Source organism: Callithrix jacchus, chromosome 15 (genome assembly GCF_049354715.1).
Source record: "Callithrix jacchus isolate 240 chromosome 15, calJac240_pri, whole genome shotgun sequence".
In the NCBI taxonomy this organism is placed as follows: domain Eukaryota; kingdom Metazoa; phylum Chordata; class Mammalia; order Primates; family Cebidae; genus Callithrix; species Callithrix jacchus.
Window position 1 is genome coordinate 92,416,020 of NC_133516.1, and position 22,883 is coordinate 92,438,902.

At 41.1% G+C, this 22,883-nt stretch overlaps 1 protein-coding gene across 2 annotated transcripts in view; it reads right to left on the bottom strand.

Annotated features, from left to right (window-relative positions):
* Positions 1–3,661: 3,661 nt before the first annotated feature.
* The window catches only part of IMPG2 (interphotoreceptor matrix proteoglycan 2), a 137,341-nt gene continuing 118,119 nt past the window's right edge, over positions 3,662–22,883 (bottom strand). For both annotated transcript variants that reach the window (XM_078352234.1, XM_078352235.1), the window contains 6 exons: positions 14,029–14,239; positions 12,305–12,493; positions 10,755–10,965; positions 10,175–10,254; positions 7,597–7,981; positions 3,662–7,284 (listed from right to left, as the gene is read on the bottom strand). In XM_078352234.1, coding sequence (XP_078208360.1) covers positions 7,969–7,981; positions 10,175–10,254; positions 10,755–10,965; positions 12,305–12,493; positions 14,029–14,239 — 704 coding nt within the window. In that variant the 3' untranslated portion in view covers positions 3,662–7,284; positions 7,597–7,968. The remainder of the gene's footprint in view (positions 7,285–7,596; positions 7,982–10,174; positions 10,255–10,754; positions 10,966–12,304; positions 12,494–14,028; positions 14,240–22,883) is intronic.

Sequence of the window (22,883 nt, forward strand, 5' to 3'; positions counted from 1 at the left end):
CAAAATGACGAAACCTCATCTCTACAAATAAATACAAAGATTAGCCAGGAGTGGTGCCAGACACCTCTAGTCTCAGCTACCTAGGAGGTTGAGGTGGGAAGATTACCTGTGCCTCAAAGGTCAAGGCTGCAGTGAGCCTTGATCGTGCCACTGCACTCCAACCTGGGTGACAGGGTGAGATCCTGTCTCAAAAAAAAAAATTTTTTTTAACCAATATCTGTTTTCAAATCACTGTAATACATTTTTTCCTCACATTTTGAAGAATTTTTAATCTATTTTTTTGTATCTTCCAAGCAAGAGCAATTAAAGTCTAGATCAAAAATGGGTTTTCTTTATTCATTATAGAAAATAGTTAACAATTGTTATTACACAAACCTTTTTATAAAAAAATTTTTATATTAAGCAGCCCTAATGAACCAAAATATGTTCAGAGTGACTCCCTTACATAAACCTTTGATGCTTTTATAGTAGCAATGATAGTGACAGGAGGCAGTCAAATGCCTAGGCAGATGGGGTGGGCCCCTGGTGAAATCCCACCTTCAAGCCAAATACAGTTTAAAGCCCAGCTAGAAGTCTTGGGTAAATCCACAGACCAGATGGAGAAGCTGTCTTCCTGTTTGGCACATTTTCCTCTGACTGAACCCCACCGTTCCCCTATTCTACATATACCTACCCTTTCTCAATTGGTTTTCTGCACTGTTGTGCCCACCTTTGAATGGTATCTTTGCTTTAACCTTTTTTGCTTACTCACAAACCAATCAGCATTCTCCCTACTGAGAGCTGCTCTGCTGTTCCATAAAAATCCTTCTCTGCTATCCTCACCCTTAGAATTGTTGACATATCCTCATTCTTCTTGGACATGGGGCAATAGCTCAGGAACCACCAAACGTTGAGTACAAGCTATAACAGGTGGCCCAAGTGGGCAGGTTGCCTCCAGTGGCAGCCTCAGTGTTGAGTGAGGTCTGGGCAGTGAGGGGGTATCGCTGGCCATGGAGGTCCCCAGTTGGCAAAGTGGCTGAGAAGAACCCTGTGTCAGCACCAGTATAAGTCTTGTTGAGTATTTGCCAATTATCTAACACTGAGCAAAACTAATACCTGTTTTCTAGGAGTGTAGAATCAAATAGATGCTTCCAAATACATAAGGGGCAGTATGTCCTGGACAAACCTGGCATGAAGTCTTCTCTCTTAAGGGTCTTTTCTTTGAAGCACCAGGATACCTGCCACTATGTGAGAATAGAATTACAGAAATAGGAAGTCAAGCAATTTTCCCCTTAGGGTAAATCCTGGGAAACTGAGAGGAAATACCAAAATTAGTTGCTGCTATGTTCAAGACAAACATGATTAATTTTGAAGGCACATCATCACTATCAAAAACAGTAATTACAGAAACTGGAATAAACTGAGAGGTGTAACCAACTACTCATCTGTCAGGGATGTTTTTAAGAAAGGGGAGAACTGAGTCACGCCTTTACTCATGTCCTGTTCTCTCATGCCTTTTTTCTGCCCTACATAATAAACAGACAAAGCATAAAATCACTTTTTGGCAGGGTGTGGTGGCTCACACCTGTAATCCCAGCACCTTGGGAGGCCTAGGCAAGTAGGTCACGAGGTCAGGAGATCGAGACCATCTTGGTCAAGATGGCGAAGCCCTGTCTCTACTAAAAATACAAAAATTAGCTGGGCTTGGTGGTGCATGCCTATAATCCCAGCTACTTGGGAGGCTGAAGCAGGAGAATCTCTTGAACCCAGGAGTCGGAGGTTGCAGTGAGCCAAGATTGTGCCACTGCACTCCAGCCTGGGCAACAGAGTGAGACTCTGTCTCAAAAACAAATCACTTTTTTATAAGAAATATTTTTTTAAGATTAAACAAATGCCTCGTGCTCCAAACTCTACAAGCAGAAAATAAAGTTGATTATTGTTCCTACAATCCCATCTATCTCCACGAGCTCCTCAGTCTTCACCCCTCCCCCAGCCACAGCACCTAAATTTTTCCTGCTATCCTACCACTACTCCCCAAACCATTCTATCTCTTTATCCTGCCTTCCTCCTTGAGTCTATCCTTAGGAAACTCAGAAAGGTTACTACATGTGGACATACAATGTATGGAATGTAGCAGTCCATACATTCTATGAATTATCAGATGAGAATAACATAGATATAAATGTATCAATTTGATCTTGGGACATATTTCATGCTATCTTAAAATCTCTATAAACCATCTCTTTAAAAGTGATTTTTAAACCACTCAGAGGTCCACCTAATTTGTTCCTGGTATACAAGGTAACCATTTGCTTGCCGGTGATAAACCAGATACCTCCCATTATTTCAAGCTAAATGAATTGCTAATTATTGTAAACCAACTCTACATCAAGTAATCTCTGGTTTTGCAAATAAGGCATGGCCATAATGTCAAAAAACTCAGTTTAGTGGGAAGTTAATGACATGAATAAAAATTATCATACAGCTTTAGTGAATAACAGAATGGAAGCATATATGTGTACAGAAAAAGGCATGAACAAATACTTTTTCGAGGCTCATTGAAAGGCCCACCTGATGAGAATATGCACACTCTTCCCCAAACCTGCTATGGTGTGTGCAATGTTGACAATGAGAGTTATTAATTTGAGATAATGAACTGTTTCCCAAAAGCCCACACACAATATTGGTGTTACTTGGAAAAGGCTGATTTTGGAACATTTGTTGTTATATTAGCATGGATTCATTTGTTCTTAGAAACAGGAGGGTTGTAGGGGGACAAAATATGCGAGTTTTGGTGAGAAGATAATTTCAAGGTTCGCTCATGAAGGACAGCCCATAAGGACTGGCTCACATGAGACATAAATTCAGACGGAATAGAACGTGGACTCGCATTGTGAGAGCATGAGCTAAAAGTGACTAGAGCTTGTCCAGACCAGACTTCTTAAAAGCAGAGTTATTACTCACTGCTTCTCCTAAAACCAGGTCACTTATTACTCAATCAACAGATATTTATATATTTCCCCTACTTTTTGTTTTTATAATAGGGTCTTTGGAGTCAAATTAAGACCACCCTCCTATTTTCTAAGACTGATTTATGATTTCTACATGTACTGTTGCCAGCAAGACATCATGCAAAGGCAGGAACGAAAAAAATGAAAACTGAGCTTTCTGATGCCAATGCATTGGGGAATCACCTGCTTAGAGAACTGGAAGCTGATTTTCCTCCTGCCCCTCCCGTGCAAGATCTTTAGATTGTTGCTACCATATTCATATCTTTTCTCTTCACTTTAGACAGGTCACCCATTCCTCCTCTCCTTACAGACAGCTGGTGCAAGCTGTACCCTCTAATCTTTCTTTAATAAGCTTCAACAGTTTTCTTTCCATCCCTGCCTAAAGCAGATGATAAAGAAAAAAAAGAAAGTGTCTAACAGTTTAAAAGAGTAAAGATGAAGAAAGACCAAATAACGATTCACCATCATTAAATACAACAAAATTTGAGGCAACACTTAGGGTCCAAATTCGTCTTCACTTCCACTAATCTTCACTTCACAGAGATAAATCAAAGAATGATTTTCATCCTCACATAATGCTCACATAGTATATCTTTAAAGAGTCATTATAATTCAACTGTTGCTAAGATCTACAATTTTCCTTCTAATTGACAAAACCAAATATAGACAGGTTCTTGAAAGTGATGTTTATTTCTAATGAAAATAGTACAGTTTTATACATAGGAAAAGATCCTTATTTATTCATAAATACTTTAAAACGTTTATTTCTAATTATCCAATATGCAGACTGGAACATTTCAATAAAATAGTACAGTTAACATGAATTTATTTGATCCAAACTCTGGATAAAATTTCATTATAAACAAGATGAAAAAGAAAAGTCCTTTATTATCCATACTCCATATTAAACATATATTATGGTATGGACACTATTGCTTAAGTATCATCACATAGTCCTGATATATAAAAAACTATACCTGTATTCTCTGACACCAGAATTACTTTTTCTATATATAATCTTAATCTTTAAAGAAGTAATTAAATGTGAGGAAAAAAACCACAAGGATGAGGAATCATTTAACCTAGGCTGTAGCTATAACTGTGCGGGCTAAGGGCAGTGTTTTCCACCAGTCTTACTATCCCAAGGACAGTGATTTAACCTGTCTCTTATTAACTCATAGGAGTAGTGTAAGGTTTTACAAAATGCATGACTCAGGAAATTTCCAGACAATTCTTTAATCATGGTACCCTCCCACCTTCTGCCAGGATATCCTTTGTGAAATACAATGCAATGGATTTGAGGACTGTGAGCTTCACATCATTTTTTCTGCATTTATTACACAATTGGGAATAGAACATGCTAGGCTCTTGACTCACGGCAGCTGGATTGTAAAGGAGGAAGGCTGGCCCCACCCATTCCTACTGGGAATTGTTAGAAACGTTTTAGGAAAAAATAACAACCCTTGGGTTGTTGTTATTTTGGTTGGTTGGTTTGTTTTTGCTAAAACACCTCAATTTAATAGTTATTCTACATTAGCTCTTCCATTACGGAATAAACTTTGTGTTTTCTTCCCTTTGCAAAATGAACATTCAAGTCAGGGACAGAAAGATGTCAAAGTTCCCATTGTCGAAAACAGAAATAACATAAAGCTACCAAAAAATCATAAAACGGAAGTCAAATTTATAAAAAATAATAATAATAAACACATACAAATGAATAGTTAGTTCACGTATCATACTTCAGCCAACCTGCTTTTAGAGTGTACAAAGAATATTTGTGCAGTTTCTATCTTTGTTAGAGGTAATATTAAGTCAGAGTTGTTCAATCACATTACAATTTACTGTGACCAAAAAAGAGAAAAAAAAAAAAAAGAAAGAAAGTGGGGAGGAGCCAACCCGTGGTGACTAGATAATATAGAAGAAAAAACAGAAGATGGGAATGAAATCAGATAAAGCCTGCACTAGTTTTATTATATAAAGTAAATGGGGCCTGGTGCAATGATACTCACCCCTGTAATCCCAGCACTTTGGGAGGCCAAGATAGGTGGATCACCTGAGGTCAGGAGTTCAAGACCAGGCTGGCCACCATGGTGATGGTGAAACCCCCATCTCTACTAAAAATGTAAAAATTAGCCGGGCATGGTGGCAGGTGCCTGTAATCCCAGCTATTCAGGAAGCTGAGGCATGAGAATCACTTAAACCTGGGAAGCGGAGGTTGCAGTGAGCTGAGATCACCCCATTGCACCCAAGCCTGGGCAACAGAGCAAGACTCCATCTTAACAAATAATAATAAAGTAAATGGGACTTCAGATCATGCAAATGTGAACAAGTACCCTTAAACCATTGCACTGGTGAAAATGGAGCCCTATTTACCAAATAAATTCCCCTTTATCCACAACCCAAAAAAGATAGTATATGTAATTCAATTATAAAGACTACATCTGTAAAACACCACAGTATCTTGCAAGTTTTTTAAATGGTTATTTACCATGCACTTTTATTGCTAACTGCATTTTATTGTTTGCAAATAAGGTGACAGTCTTATTGAATATTACGTTGCTAGGTTAACAAGAACGTACTAGTTCTCAGAAAATTTCATTCCTCAGTTGTGCAGTGCAAATGACAGTTTAGCCTAAGACTTGTAAATGACAACATGCCATTGAAACCTCTTTGACAATGGCCTTTTGGAAAGAAGCTCTTTGGGAGGAGTTCTTTTCATCAAACTGATAGCTCCGTTAGTGCTCTGCTTTGTATATGACTGGATCTTTGCTGGGGAAACCGTTCTTCAAGCTTTCAACAGTGGTTCAGCTACAGCAAAGGTAAGACAAAAGTTTTATTCCTTAACGGAGGCTTCCTGCTCTTTCCCTGATAGTTGAGGGGTTCCTTTACTCTTCCATTTCACTGGTGTGGAGCAGACATTGATGAAGAGCTAAGTGTTTTGCTCTTGCATGAAAAGATCATGCAAAAGGAAATCAGAGATGGTGACACGTGTCAGAATTCCCAAATTCCCACTCCGCTGCTTAGCTTGTGGAAAACAACAGTCCTCCTTTGGCTCAGCTTGTGCTTCTCCTAAGTATTCCACATGGCGACCTGCCCTAGAGGGATTTGTGTCCATCTAGAATTCTTCCAGCAAGCACACATTCAGTCTAAGGTTAATTTGTGCTAAAATACATTTTCATCTAACACATGGTTTAGGAAAACAGTTTACAATCTTAAGCAGAAAACTTTGGAAGTTTTTATAATAAAGTTAAGCATTTAGTAGCGAAAAATATCATTAACACTTATAATGTCTTAAAGATAATTATCAATTATTCCCAAATGGGCCCAGTGGAAAGTGTCTCAGCAGGGGCTTATACCTATGCTGAACTGTTAGAGGATCCATTATGTGAGCAGAGAATGAAAGGAAATACTAGGATAAGGGAGCCACCATGGCGTGGGCGCGCATACGCGTGCATGCACACACACACACACACACACACACACACACACATATACACACAACCTGTTATGCATACATACTTTGCAAAATACCTGGCCATTTTCAAGGCTTTCACTAGCTTTCCCGTGGCATGCACCAAGCCCAGGTGGTGAGCTTCTGGTGTCCTCATAATGCGTAGAATTGGCAGACATCAAGTTAAGAAAAGAAAGTGAACCAAGTATTTTATCTTATGGTCAGTTTATACTGGTTATTTATATCTTGTTAGAAATAAATCGAAATGTTCAGAATTGTTTTTGGCAAACATGAAGACATCTAACACAAAGTATCTGCATTAATAATAACCTATTGCATATGCAATTTAATATCATAATGATGATGATTTGGCCTTCTCCTCTCCCCCTCCAAAGCAGCCCATTCAAAAAAAAAAACACTAAGGAGAAAGAGGAACACGTCCATTTTTCTGTCAAAATTTACATAAAGTATGGACTTCCTATCTGTACAGTTTTTTAAATATTTTAATTGCAATAAACACCTTGCCCTGTTTTGTATAAGCAGGAGTTAATTTAGACACAAAGGAGAAGCAATGAAAATGGGCTAATCTATATTATGTGAGGTAGTTAAGTGCTGTTTTCCAAATTAACATACCAGGAACTAGAGGAGAGACAGGGTTTGCCCAAGACATCTTTAGATCTCAGAAGCAATCAGGGAACCTCAGTCCAGCAATCAAGAAACAAAATATATCCTCAGCACTGGGGCCTTGACTCACACTCCCTCCCTCCCTGCCCATGTGATTAAATTTGTCTTTAGATTAATGGGAATCTTCTAAACTTCACATATACGCATTGTTCCTGAAAACTAAAAGAAAAAAAAAAGATATTAACATAGTTAACATAACAATAATGTGGTCTTGGTGAATATGCTCAGGAAATGCAAAACACTGATAGAAACATAAAATACAACCCTAATTCTATCCTGCAGCACAAAAGGTTGCTTTTTCTTTAGCAGTTTGATCAAAAAAAAGAAAGAAAATATCTTATTTAGATGAATGCCTATGAACTATGCATACATTAAGACTACTTCAAACATTTCCTCATTCTACCCAACAATAACAAATATACTCCAAAATATTCCCTTACTAAGCCTGACTTCTCCATGTAAGAATCTCACCTTATTTTCCTATTGAGAAACTTCAGGCACAGTTCTTAGGAGATACCCTCAATGATTCAGAAGCAGACAGCAGCTGCAGCCCTAACTCCCAGGTCCAGCTTTTTCTTATAGAATACTTTCCAGAATTTTTGTAGTCTTCAACTTCTTTAAACACAGCTTTCGGTCATCATTGAAATAAAAATGGTAACATCTCTTATTACATTTTGAAAACTTATGCTGAAAAAAAAAACACACAGTGTGCCCTACATTTTTTTTTTTAATAGAACACTCTTCTTCCAATAGTGTTCAAAATCCAGGCTAATTATATGACATAAGTAACAAGTAATCTCCATCTTCTCCAGTCTTCGAATCAGTTTCAGAACAGGAGTTTGGTTAAAGCTCTTCCCTGCCATGAAGAAAACAAAGAGCAGTTTAAAAAAAAACAAAGAATGCAATTAGTGTCATATATCACTCAGCTATATTCCTAAAATCATGAATACTTTTTATTTTTTATTTATTTGAAGGAACGTTGCTCTGTGCTATGCTAAAAAATTTTTAAATCCAGTCTACAGAGACTGTGTAATGCTTTAACTAACTGAATCAAATCTAAGAATGTTTTTTGGGCTACCCGATAGATGAAAACTCTGAAACGAAGTAAAAACTAAAAATGCTGTATGGATTGTGTGCCTAACAGCTTTTCGAGGTCATATTCCTTCCATGAACCTCCTAGGGTTACAGAGTCTGTGCGGACTTCCTTTTGTTTCACAGGGGCTTCTAGTTCAAATCTTCTTTGTTTCATAGATCCTTTTTGCATATTTTAATGTTTGACAGTGCACCGGAAGAAACGGAAGTAAGTAATCAATCTGCCTGTTCCTTTAAGGCTCTCCTGAATCCTTTCTTTCGATGTCTTAGCCTAGAAAAGATGTATTTTTAATACAGTGAACATATTCAATTAGGTAGCTTTGAGAGGCTTCTAAAGGGTCTTAGGAAAGACAAAAACATTCATGTTCTTTCTACTGGATACTACTGAAATGGAGCTGTGGGCCATCTGCTGGCTGAAGATGCAGAGATGATGGATTCTCTGGTTTAAAAGGCCAACGCCTGATGCAGCTGCTCTGGCTGCATTCGGCAAGACTGGCAGCACCTCCTGGAAGCCAAGTCAGATGTTCAGAGATTTTTAGAGGTATCTCTACTGTGCACACAGAATTAGAAAAGCATCTTTCTCAGTTTCCTTAGGTATCAATTTGACCCTTCTCTTAGAGAGAAACCATGAGCAAAGGAACCACCTATCAGAGAAAAAGAATTTTGAGCAAAGGGGCAGGAGTTTCACACAGGGCCAAGGGTGTAATTCTGACCCTTCATCAATTCTTTTATAAGCATGCGTGGATTGCTCTGATTTTTCTCTTCTAAAAGCCAAGTGAAGATACCTGGTCTGGTCCTCAATACCAAACTGTAAGCCTACCCAACACACTCAACTAATGCCCATGACGGTCTCTTTTCAAGGTAATTTATTTTGTAACCTATGTCTAGTAATGAATCCTGAGAACCAAAGAACAAAAAAAAAATTACAGAGATTTGCCCAAAATGCATCCTGAGAAAAGCAAATGGGAAAATTAAGATAAACTTGAGAGAGGCAAGAGATACAGTTTAATGAGATCTGTAATTCAAAGCATACTGAAAAGTATCTACAGAAATGGAGATGAAAGAATATGTTGAGGCCAGGCGAGGTGGCTCACACCTGTAATCCCAGCACTTTGGGAGGCCAGGGCAGGTGGATCACGGGGTCAAGAGATTGAGAGCATCCTGGCCAATATGGTGAAACCCTGTCTCTACTAAAATTCAAAAATTTAGCTGGGCATGGTGGTGCACACCTGTAGTCTCAGCTACTCGGGAGGCTAAGGCAGGAGAATTGCTTGAACCTGGGAGGCGGAGGTTACAGTGAGCCAAGATTGCGCCACTGCACTACAGCCTGGCGTCTGGTGACAGAGCGAGACTCTGTCTCAAAAAAAAAATTGTTTGTTTTAATAAAATAACAAAAGAAGTGAAAAAAAAAGACTACATTGAAATATGTGAGGACTTATGGCTACTCAAATGTTCTTCATAGGAACTATCTATAAAAAATATTTTATGGCATCAGATCTGGTGAGCTCTATGGTAACAAGGGAGAAAATATCACATAGTCCAGGCGTCTCTAGGTCAAAACAGAGAGTATCTTAGTTTTAAATCTTCTCTGCCACTGGCTATCCCTGTCATCTTAAGTAAGTCCCTTCCAGTCTCCAAGATTTCCTTTCCTCAAATGAGAAACACCCAATTTACAAAGCCGTTGTAAGGAATATATGAGATAATCTGTACAGACATGCATCATCTGTGAGGAACTCAACAAATGTTGGTTATCTGTGTTTTACAGGCAGCCTTACTGCTATTTCCTATAACATGGGATTTTGCTGGAAACGTCAGTTTTGAGATATTCCACAAAACAATTATTGCCAAGACTCCTGTCACATGGACAGGAAATTACGTGCTCACTCAGGTGTGACATTAAGCTAAGGCCCACTGTTAAGTCTGTAGGTTGGGGTAGAGGGCTGTTTCAAAAGCTTACACTTTTTGCTCTCTCACGAAAGCGGCAAACTCAGGATCATTGGCATACAGCTCCAAAACTCTCATTCTCTCTTGAATTTCCTTAAACAAACAAGAAAAAGTAGGCCACACACAATGTTAGAAAAACCCCACAGCCTTTTAAAAGGAGTTCTAATTTTCATAAAGAATTGTTACATTCTGGGCTATTCACAAGTGTGCTATAAGAAAGAATGCACTTTCAGAGAAATGGAAGAATCTATATATACTACTCTGGATATTACATGTCCTGCTCTAAATCAGACATATTTCTAAGGAAGAAAGGGAGGAAGGAGAGACAGTACCAATTAATAATGAAAAAAAAGCGCCATTGGGTGGGAAATAAGGTACCGCTCAGAATTGAATACTCTGTGCATATCTTACTGACTGGGAGATATGAGGTAAAAAGCAATTACTAAATGTGTTTTATACTTTCTTAAAGCCATGTGCATGCATGCATACACCCATTCACACCCACTCCCACCCACCCCACACACCCACACACACACACATCAGCAGTAGCTGTAACAGCAACAATACAGCAACAGAAATGCAAAGTTTCCCACCTCTCTGGAAAGCTCACTGCTCTCATACATCTGTCTGATTTCTTCTCTGCTCAGACCACCAATCATTTCTCCACTAGCAGAGCTGTAGAAAGGATGCTGAGGATAGGGTCTCTCATACTTCTCACATCCAGCCCTGTGACTTTCATACACCGGGTTGTACTTCACAGCATTCTCAATGGATGAGAGGCTGTCAGGCTGCCTGCTAGAGCCACTAAAAGAAAGATATGACTGGTTCAGGCTCTTGTTTGGATGCTCAACTATTTGGAAAAGTATTTACCTGGGACTAGATTTCTGTTGGGAAAGACAACTAAGTGGACTTCACACAAATACTGTGAAAAATATCCAGCTCAATTTCAAAAATTATCAGGTGTTATCATGATTTCCTCAAGTGTCCTGTGGACTTGCTCCTTGTCTCGTTCATCTTATTTCTCATAGTGCCTCACATTTATAAATTTTGGGAACTATGCCAGTAGATAGTATTTCATAAACTATAGCTTTGTCATTCCCAGAGTTATACACATAGAAAAATCAGTGTGTAGTCACACAGCAAATCTGACCGAAATAAAAATATTAGGGTCTAGGGGAAGCAGGGCCTCAATTACATTCCACTCAGGTCTACACATATTTACTAAGCCTTGATTATGGGCATAGGACTGTTCTATATGCTGGTGATACAAATAATCTATTATCTCTGCCCTGAATGAGATTACAGTCTAATGAAAAGTCAGATACAATAAAAAGCGTAATAACAATGACGGAGGTACGTCCCAGGTGCTCCAGGACCTAGCTAAGTCAGATGGTGAGGGAAGGTAAACCAGACTTCAAGTTGTAGCTCTTGTAGACTTTAGATGCACCAAAGCAAAGTATAACGTGTGATAATGCTCCTTGAATCTGTAGTCTAGCAAATGGACTAGCTTTTATTTCCTCATCAACAAAGCCACACTTAACTCAACAGAGGATGAGATTTCATTTCTTGACAGACCCTTACCTAGATTTAAAATCTGGCTAATTACCACTCATAAGAGCCAAAGAGGAGAAAGATGTAACAGATATGGTCTTCCCTGAAGGAAAATTCACCTCTTCTGTCTCATCTCCCTCATTGCTTCTCCAAACTCTCCCTGACCTTGAAATAGGCATTCTGTCCACACTCAACCATGCCTTTCCTTCTATGCACCTTGAAGTTCACACATGCCTCCCTGACTTTGCTCCTGCTCGTCCAACCAGCTAGAAAGCATCCCAGCCCAAAAGTAACAAATGTCTACTCTTTCTCTCCAGCAAACTATCACAGCCATCATTAAAACTTTTTGAGACTTTTTCCCAGACAAAACTAACTTACACCTCATCTAGGCTCCTTAGCATCTTATTCTTAGTGCTGCTTCTATTTTCTTCACTGTGACACCCCTTTGAGGACAAGGGCCATGTGTTTACTCAAATTCATAGCTCTCTTATACCCTCCCAGCTCCTTGTCCAATATTTGGCACCTGGTAAGTATTAAATAAATATGTAAATGCAACAGTATATTTCAGTAGAGAGCTCTTTCCCTTATTTACCTGAAGGGCCTCTCTCTTTCACTCCTGTCATGGTGTGCTTGAAGAATCCTGATGAAGAAGTAGGTGACAGCAGAAAAGATGACAAGAAGTCCAACCACGGAGGCGATGGTGATGCCTATGACCATGGGCTCGGACACAAACTCCTCACAGTGCTCGCCTCGGTACCACCAGTTCTCACCCACCCGGCACCTGCAACCAACAGTCACCAAATCCAGTATCTGAATCACTCTGTTCACACCGACAATTAACAGCAGGACCTTCTGAGAAACTGGGGAAAGCAAGAAATAAACGCTGACCACGTGAAGCTTCATAAAGAGTTGAATAGACAGGTTAAAAGATCACACAGTTTAAGGCAGTGCGTAAAGCCCAGCACAGACCTAGTGTGTCCACAATGACTGCTTGAGATTAGCTAAATAAAATGCTAAATAGATTTAAGGAAATCATTCTACTTAACCTCCTTATCTATGGATAACCACAAAGCAGGCCTAGGAAGGAAAGTACCTGGGATTAGTCTTCTATAGAACCGGGTCTAGAAACCGGGCCTCCAGACTCCCCATGTTCTTTCAGTGCCCCAAAGATATCCTTCAAACCCTAAGGCCACAGGGAAAGGAAATCACTGCTTTTCTAAATAATATTCATTTCTCTGGGCATGAAGAGACTGTTTTACTCCTTATAAACTTTATACTTCTTCATATAGAAGAGTCTGGATTATTTCTGCTTATTTTCTGTTTTTGCGTCTATGCCAGCATCTTCCCGTTTTGACCTTGCAAACTGTCCTCTATTTGTGTTTCTCCTCCTTATTCTCAGCATTCTCTCCTCTTCAACCATGCAGCTTTGTTTAAGGGGTGTGGGCAGAGGACAGTCAGGCTAACTAAATCTGCTCATATTCTCATGGGTTCTACCTTTAGAAAACAGATCTCTGATGTACTTAAAGACAAACATTTTTGCCACCACTTTGAAAGCTTTAAATACTTGCTTTTCTTTATCTTTGAAATACTAAGTAGGAATAAGAGGAGCCCAAAACCTTTAAAAATGTAATTCGAGTATAACAATAAAACTAATTTTCACTTTCAGATATAGAGGAACGTGTTCGCCTTATACCTAAACCTCATTGGAACACCGGTTTCTGTATTATCACCATCAAAAACTATACTACAAAGATCTCCATCTGCTCCAAGTACTCTCAGCAAGACTTTTTTTTCTGAGGTAGAGTTTCACTCGTGTCACCCAGGCTGGATTGCTGTGGGAGATCTCGACTCACTGTAACCTCCACCTTCCAGGTTCAAGTGATTCTCCTGCCTCAGCCTCCCAAGTAGCTGGGATTACAGGTGCCCGCCACCACACTCAGCTAATTTTTGTATTTTTAGTAGAGTTGGAGTTTTACCATCTTGGCCAGACTGGTCTCAGACTCCTGACCTCAGATGATCCACACACCTCAGCCTCACAGACTGCTGGGATTAGAGGCGTGAGCCACCACGCCTGGCCAGTAGGACATATTTAGACAATTTTTTAACAGTACCTTAACCGTGTAAAACATCCCATTGAAATTCAGGTCCGTTAAATGACTCATCCTCACATGACAGTTAGATGGCTCCCCTCTGTGGCCTAGATATAACTTTTATAATGCATACTATAGTAAGTATCCTAAAAGTATAGGTGTAGTCCCTTTTACTTAGAGAAAATATCTATCACCTTTAAAGACAAAATCTGTAACTACAACATACCTACAAATGGCCCCGTGTCCAGGCATAATGTCGCACTTTCCATCATTCAAGCAGAAGTCAGGCTGCAGGTCACAGAGACTCTGACAGGGCCGTTCCTCCACACTCAGGTATCCAGGGAAGCATCTGCACTTTGCTTCCCCACTCCAGGGGTTGACTAGACATTCAGAAAACTCATTACAGGCCTGAAACTTGCAAGGGTTGGCTTCATCACCTAAAACAGTAAACAAAAAACAATGCAAGAAAAGACAAAGCACAGAAATTTGTATATACAAAGACCCTTATCAAAGTTCTCCCCCAAAGTAGATGGGACAACCCCCTTCCAGAACCATTAAAGTACACCATCACCACCAATACCACACAAAGAAATTCTCATTCATCCTAAGATTGATACGCTTTTGTCAAACTTTTCTGCAAGAGGATCCAAGATGGCCAAATAGGAACAGCTACGGAATGCAGTTCCCAGAAAGAGCAACGCAGAGGAAGAGAGCACCTGGGAAAACAGGCGGTTATGAGTTCCGCTGCAGGAGACTTAAATGCACCTGCCCCGGAGCTCTGAATGAACAATGGAGCTCCCAGCCCAGCACTTGAGCTCCTATAAAGGACAGACTGTCTCCTCAAGCAGATCCCCAAACCCCGTGTACTCAAAACGACACCTCATAAAGGACAGCTCAGGCTGACATCTGATGGGTACCCTTCTGGGATAAAGATAACAGAAGAAGAAACCCCCAGCAACCTTTGCTGTTCTGCAGCTGCCACAGGTGATCCCCAGGCAAGCAGGGTCTGGAGTGGACCGCCAGCAGTCCTACAGCAGAAGGGCCAGAAAACTAAGAAACAGAAAGAAATAACTTCATCATGAATAAAAAGAGCATCCACTCAGAGATAGCATCCGAAAGTCACCAAACTACAAAGACCACATATAGATAAAGCCATGAACATGGGAAGAAACCAGCACAGAAAGGATGAAAATACCAAAAACCAGAACACCTCTCCTCCTCCAAGGGATCACAACTCCTCACCAGCTAGGGAACAAAGCTGGATGGAGGAGGAGGACTCAAGATGGCACTGTGAGAACAACCCAGGATTGGAGCTCTCGTTGAATCCGCAAAGAGGTGAGTCGAAGTTGCATTTCCAGACTGATCTTTGTTGCCCACAGAACGGGGAAACTTCCAAGTGTAAGGGAGACACGGGACGCCAGGCAGTAAGTCCACCTGGAGAAGCCGGCAGCCAGGGCGGCGGCGGCCGGCCCTACCCAGCAATCCCCACAGGGCGCGCTTGTCCAGGTGCCCTGTTGAATCGGCAACCTGAGACTTGAGAGGGCTGGACTTGAGACTGAACGAGACTTGGACAGTAGGCCAGCCAAGGGGATTGCAGGGACAGATCGTTTGGGATACCCAGTGGGACGAACAAAACCATGATTTCAAACTATCCAGAGTAGACGGTCCAAGACGCTCTGTGGGGGAGGGGCGTCCGCCACTACTGAGGCAACCCGCCCCAACTGAGATACATGCCCACTGCTGACGCAGCCAGCCGTTGCCGAGGCAACCCGTCCCTACTGAGATACACGCCCACTGCTGACGCAGCCTGCCGTTGCCGAGGCAACATGCTACAACGAAGAGACTCCACCGCAGGGCGTGGTGGAGACCACAGCAGAGCCTGCAGGAACAGGGCAAATCACACAACAGCAGGGCAGAGACTTGGCAGGCAAACAGTGGCTAGTCTGCCGCCTAGCTGGGCAGGACACCTCAACGGACATCGAAAAATAAAGCCCGAACCCCCCAACACAGAGCATTTGAGAAAAAAAGGGTTTTTTTAATGAGCTCTGTTGCAGCAGAATCAAACACAGCAGCCTAACAGCCCTGAATGAACAACAGAGCTCACAGCTCAGAAATTGAGCTCCTAAAAAGAACAGACTGTCTCCTCAAGCAGCTCCCTGACCCCTCTATATCCAAAAGAGTGACATTTGGCAGGCATCATCCCGGGACAAAGATAGCAGAAAAAGAAACGGTTAGCATCCCTCACTGTGCCACAGCTGCTAGAGGTGCACCCCAGACAAGCAGGGCCTGGAGTGGACCTCAGCAGTCGTACAGCGAAGGGGCTAGGCTGGTAGAAGGAAAACCAAGTAACAGAAATACTTCATCATCAACAATCTGGGTGTCCACTCAGAGACCCAATCGAAAAGTCAGCAACTACGCAGACGACAAGCGGATAAACCCACAAAGATGGGAAGAAACCAGCGAAAAAAGGAGGAAAACACCCGAAACCAGAACACATCGCCTCCTAGAAAGGACCAAAACTCCTCACCAGCAAGAGAACTAAGCTGGATGGAGAATGACTGTGACGAAATGACGGAATTAGACTTCAGAAGGTGGATAATGAGAAACTTTTGTGAGCTAAAAGAACATGTATTAAATCAATGCAAAGAAACTAAGGAACTTAAAAAAAGATATGAGGAAATGATAACAAGAATGGATAACTTAGAAAGGAATATGAATGAATTAAAGGAGCTGAAAAACACAATACGAGAACTTCGCGAAGCATGCACAAGTTTCAATAGCCGAATTGACCAAGCAGAAGAAAGAATATCTGAAGTCGAAGACCAACTCAATGAAATTAAACAAGAAACCAAGATTAGAGAAAAAAGCGCAAAAAGGAATGAACAAAGTCTCCAAGAAATGTGGGACGATGTGAAAAGACCTAACCTACGTTTGATAGGCGTACCAGAAGGGGACGGAGAGAATGAATCCAAGCTGGAAAATACTCTTCAGGACATCATCCAGGAAAACTTCCCCCACCTAGCAAGACAGGCCAACACTCAAATGCAGGAAATACAGAGAACACCACAAAGATATTCTGCAAGAAGAGCAACCCCAAGGCACATAATCATCAGATTCAACAAAGTTGAAATAAAGGAGAGAATACTAAGGGCATCCAGAGAGAAAGGTCGAGTGACCCACAAAGGGAAGCCCATCAGACTCACAGCAGATCTCTCGGCAGAAACACTACAAGCCAGAAGAGAGTGGGGGCCAATATTCAACATTCTTAAAGAAAAGAACTTTAAACCCAGAATTTCATATCCAGCCAAACTGAGCTTCAGAAGTGAAGGAAAAATAAAATCCTTTGCGAACAAGCAAGTACTCAGAGATTTTTGTCACCACCAGGCCTGCTTTACAAGAGCTCCTAAAAGAGGCACTACACATAGAAAGGAAAAACCAGTACCAGCCATTCCAAAATCAACTAAATGCTAAAGAGCATCAACATAATGAAGAATTTACAACAACTAACAGGCAAAACAGCCACTTAGCATCAAAATGGCAGTATCAAATTCACACATAACAATATTAACCCTAAATGTAAATGGACTAAATGCACCAATCAAAAGACACAGACTGGCAAATTGGATAAAAATCCAAAACTCATCAGTGTGCTGTATCCAGGAAACCCATCTCACATTCAAGGATACACAAAGGCTCAAAATAAAGGGATGGAGGAAGATTTACCAAGCAAATGGAGGGCAAAAAAAAAAAAGCAGGAGTTGCAATTCTCATCTCTGATAAAATAGACTTTAAAGCAACAAAGATCAAAAGAGACAAAGAAGGACATTACATACTGGTAAAAGGATCGATAAAACAAGAAGAGCTAATGATCCTAAACATATATGGACCCACTACAGGAGCACCCAGATACATAAGGCAAGTTCTTAATGACTTACAAAGAGACTTAGACTCCCACACAATAATAGTGGGAGACTTTAACACTCCACTGTCAATATTAGACAGATCAACCAGACAGAAAATCAACAAGGATATCCAGGGCTTGAACTCAGACCTGGAGCAAACAAGCCTGATAGACATTTACAGAACTCTCCACCCCAAATCCACAGAATATACATTCTTCTCACCACCACATCACACCTACTCAAAAATTGACCACATAATTGGAAGTAAAGCACTGCTCAGCAAATGCAAAACAACTGAAATCATAACAAACAGCCTCTCAGACCATAGTGCAATCAAGTTAGAACTCAGAATACAGAAACCAACCCAGAACCGCACAGCTTCATGGAAACTGAACAACTGGCTCTTGAATGTTGACTGGGTAAACAATGAAATGAAGGCAGAAATAAAGAAGTTCTTCGAAACCAATGAGAAGGAAGACACAACGTGCCAGAACCTCTGGGACACATTTAAAGCAGTCTCTAGAGGAAAGTATATAGCAATAAGTGCCCATATGAGGAGAATGGAGAGATCCAAAATTGACACCCTATCATCAAAATTGAAAGAGCTAGAGGAGCAAGATCAAAAAAACTCAAAACCCAGCAGAAGACAAGAAATAACTAAGATCAGAGCTGAGCTGAAGGAGATTGAGACACGAAAAACCCTTCAAAAAATCAATAAATCCAAGAGCTGGTTTTTTGAAAAGATCAACAAAATAGACAGACCACTAGCCAGATTGATTAAAAATAAAAGAGAGAACAACCAAATAGATGCAATAAAAAATGATAAAGAGGAAATCACCACAGATTCCACAGAAATTCAAACCATCATCAGAGAATATTACAAACAACTCTATGCACATAAACTAGTAAACCTGGAAGAAATGGATAAATTCCTGGACTCCTGCATCCTCCCAAGCCTAAACCAGGAGGAAGCTGAAACTATGAATAGACCAATAACAAGGTCTGAAGTCGAGGCAGCAATTAAGAGCCTACCACACAAAAAAAAGCCCAGGTCCAGACGGGTTCACAGCCGAATTCTACCAGACACACAAGGAGGAGCTGGTACCATTCCTTCTAAAACTATTTTAAACAATCCAAAAAGAGGGAATACTTCCCAAATCATTTTACGAGACCAACATCATTCTGATACCAAAACCCGGCAGAGACCCAACAAGAAAAGAAAACTTCAGGCCAATATCCATGATGAACATAGATGCAAAAATCTTCAATAAAATATTGGCAAGCCGAATGCAACAGCAAATCAAAAAACTTATTCATCATGATCAAGTAGGATTCATCCCGGGGATGCAAGGCTGGTTCAACATACGCAAGTCTATAAACGTAATTCACCACATAAACAGAACCAAAAACAAAACCCACATGATTATCTCAATTGACGCAGAGAAGGCATTTGACAAAATTCAACAGCCTTTATGCTAAAAACCCTCAATAAACTCGGTATTGATGGAACGTATCTCAAAGTAATAAAAGCTATTTATGACAATCCAACAGCCAATATCATACTGAATGGGCAAAAACTGGAAGCATTCGCTTTGAAATCTGGCACTAGACAAGGATGCCCTCTTTCACCACTCCTATTCAATATAGTTCTGGAAGTTCTAGCCAGAGCAATCAGGCAAGAAAAAGAAATGAAGAGTATTCAAATAGGAAAGGAGAAAGCCAAATTGTCTCTATTTGCAGATGACATGATAGTATACCTAGAAGACCCCATCACCTCAGCCCAAAAACTCCTGAAACTGATAAGCAACTTCAGCAAAGTCTCAGGATATAAAATCAATGTGCAAAAATCACAAGCATTCCTATACACCAATAACAGACTTAAAGAAAGCCAAATCAAGAATGAACTGGCATTCACAATTGCTACAAGAAGAATAAAATACCTTGGAATACAACTCACAAGGAACATAAGGGACCTCTTCAAGGAGAACTACAAAGCACTGCTCAACGAAATCAGAGAGGACACAAACAGATGGAGAAACATTCCATGTTCATGGTTAGGAAGAATTAACATCGTGAAAATGGCTATACTGCCCAAAGTAATTTACAGAATCAACGCTATCCCCATCAAGCTACCATTGACTTTCTTCACAGAACTGGAAAAAAACACCATGAACTTCATATGGAACCAAAAGAGAGCCCGCATAGCCAAGTCAATTCTAAGCAAAAAGAACACAGCGGGGGCATCACACTACCGGATTTCAAACTATACTACAAGGCTACAGTAATCAAAACAGCATGGTACTGGTACCAAAACAGAGATATAGACCAATGGAACAAAACAGAGGCACCGGAGGCAACACAACATATCTACAACTATACAGTCTTTGATAAACCTGACAAAAACAAGCAAGGGGGAAAGGATTCCCTGTTTAACAAATGGTGTTGAGAAAACTGGCTAGCCATGTGCAGAAAGCAGAAACTGGACCCCTTCCTGACACCTTACACTAAAATTAACTCCAGATGGATTAAAGACTTAAACATAAGACCTGGCACCATAAAAACCCTAGAAGGAAATCTAGGCAAAACTATCCAGGACATAGGAGTAGGCAAGGACTTCATGAACAAAACACCAAAAGCATTGGCAACAAAAGCCAAAATAGACAAATGGGACCTAATGAAACTCCACAGCTTCTGCACAGTAAAAGAAACAGTCACTAGAGTGGATCAGCAACCAACAGAATGGGAAAAATTTTTGCAGTTTACCCATCTGACAAAGGGCTAATATCCAGAATTTACAAAGAACTCAAACAGATTTACAGGAAAAAAACAAACAAGCCCATTCAAAAGTGGGCAAAGGATATGAACAGACACTTTAAGAAAGAAGACATATATGAGGCCAACAATCATATGAAAAAATGCTCATCGTCACTGGTCATCAGAGAGATGCAAATCAAAACCACATTGAGATACCATCTCACGCCAGTTAGAATGGCAATCATTAAAAAATCTGGAGATAACAGATGCTAGAGAGGATGTGGAGAAAAAGGAACACTTTTACACTGTTGGTGGGAGTGTAAATTAGTTCAACCATTGTGGAAGACAGTGTGGCGATTCCTCAAGGCCTTAGAAATAGAAATTCCATTTGACCCAGCAATCCCATTACTGGGTATATATCCAAAAGACTATAAATCGTTCTACTACAAGGACACATGTACACGAATGTTCATTGCAGCACTGTTTACAATAGCAAAGACCTGGAATCAACCAAAATGCCCATCGATAATAGACTGGATTGGAAAAATGAGGCACATATACACCATGGAATATTATGCAGCAATCAGAAATGATGAGTTTGTGTCGTTTGTAGGGACATGGATGAATCTGGATAACGTCATCCTCAGCAAACTGACACAAGAACAGAAAATGAAACACCGCATATTCTCACTCATAGGCGGGTGATGAAAAATGAGAACACATGGACACAGAAAGGGGAGTACTAAACACTGGGGTCTATTGGAGGGAAAAGGGGAGGGCCAGTGGGAGGGGGAGGTGGGGAGGGATAGCCTGGGGAGAAATGCCAAATGTGGGTGAAGGGGAGAAGGAAAGAAAAGTACACTGCCATGTGTGTACCTACGCAACTGTCTTGCATGCTCTGCTCATGTACCCCAAAACCTAAAATCCAATAAAAAATTAAAAAAAAAAAAAAAACCTGGATGGAGAATGAATCTGATGAATCAGCAGAAACAGGCTTCAGAAGTAAGGTAATAACAAACTTCTCAGAGCTAAATGAACACGTGCTAACCCAATGCAAAGAAACTAAGAACCTTGAAAAAAGGTTAGACTAAATGCCAATGAGAATAAACAGACTAGAGAAGAATATAAATGACCTGATGGAGCTGGAAAACACAAGAGAACTTCATGAAGCATACATAAGTTTCAATAGCTGAATCAACCAAACAGGAGCAAGGATATTAGAGATTGAAGATCAATTCAATGAAATAAAATGAGAAGGCAAGATTAGAGAAAAAGAGTGAAAAGAAATAAGCAAAGCCTCCAAGAAATATGGAATTATGTGAAAAGACCTGGAGGAGGTCTCAAGATGGTGCAGTGAGAACAACCCAGGATTGAAGCTCTAGGTGAATGCGCGGAGAGGGTGAGTCAGGGCCGCATTTCCACACGGATCTTTGTTGCCCACAGAACGGGGAAATTTCCAGGTATAAAAGAGACGCGGGACGCCAGGCAGAGGTTTTGGCTGGGGCAGCGGGCAGCTGATGCGGCTGGCGGCTGGCACTGTAGTGCAGTGGTGCTACACAGTGCTCCGCACAAAGCGCACTGGTCTGGGTGCCCTGTTGAACTGGCAATCTGAGACTTGAGAGGGCTGAATGGGACTTGGACAGTGAGCCAGCCCAGGAGATTCCAGAAAAACAGCGTTTGGGGTAGCGCAGTGGGACAAACAAAACAGAGATTCCAAATGCTCCCGGTGGAGAGGTTCGCTTAGGGCACAGCTGAACCCAATACGAGGCAGCTCCGTGGGGGAGGGGCGTCCGCCATTACCGAGGCAATCCACCTCTACTGAGGTACATGCCCATTGTTGATGCAGCCTGCCATTGCTGAGGCAACCCACAACAGAGAGACTCCACCACAGGACATAGCCCGTGGCAGCAGGGCGGAGACCGCAGCAGAAGGGCAGAGCCTGCAGCAACAGGGCAAACCTCACACCAGCAGGCGGAGCCTCGGCAGGCAAATAGTGACTAGACTGCCTCCTAGATGGGCAGGACAGCACAACAGACACTCACAAAGAAAGCCCTAACCCCCCCGAGACAGAGTATCTGAGAAAAAAAGGGTTTTTTAATGAGTTATGTTGCAGCAGAATGAAACATAGCAGCCTAACAGCCCAGAATGAACAACAGAGATCACAGCTCAGCACTTGAGCTCCTATAAAGTACAGACTGTCTCCTCAAGCAGCTCCCTGACCCCTCTACATCCAGAAGACTGACATTTGGCAGGCATCATTCTGGGACAAAGATAGCAGAAAAAGAAACTGGTAGCATCCCTCACTGTTCCGCAGCTGCTATAGGTGCACCCCAGACAAGCAGGGCCTGGAGTAGACCTCAGCAGTCGTACAGTGGAGGGGCTAGACTGGTAGAAGGAAAACCAAGCAACAGAAATACTTCATCAT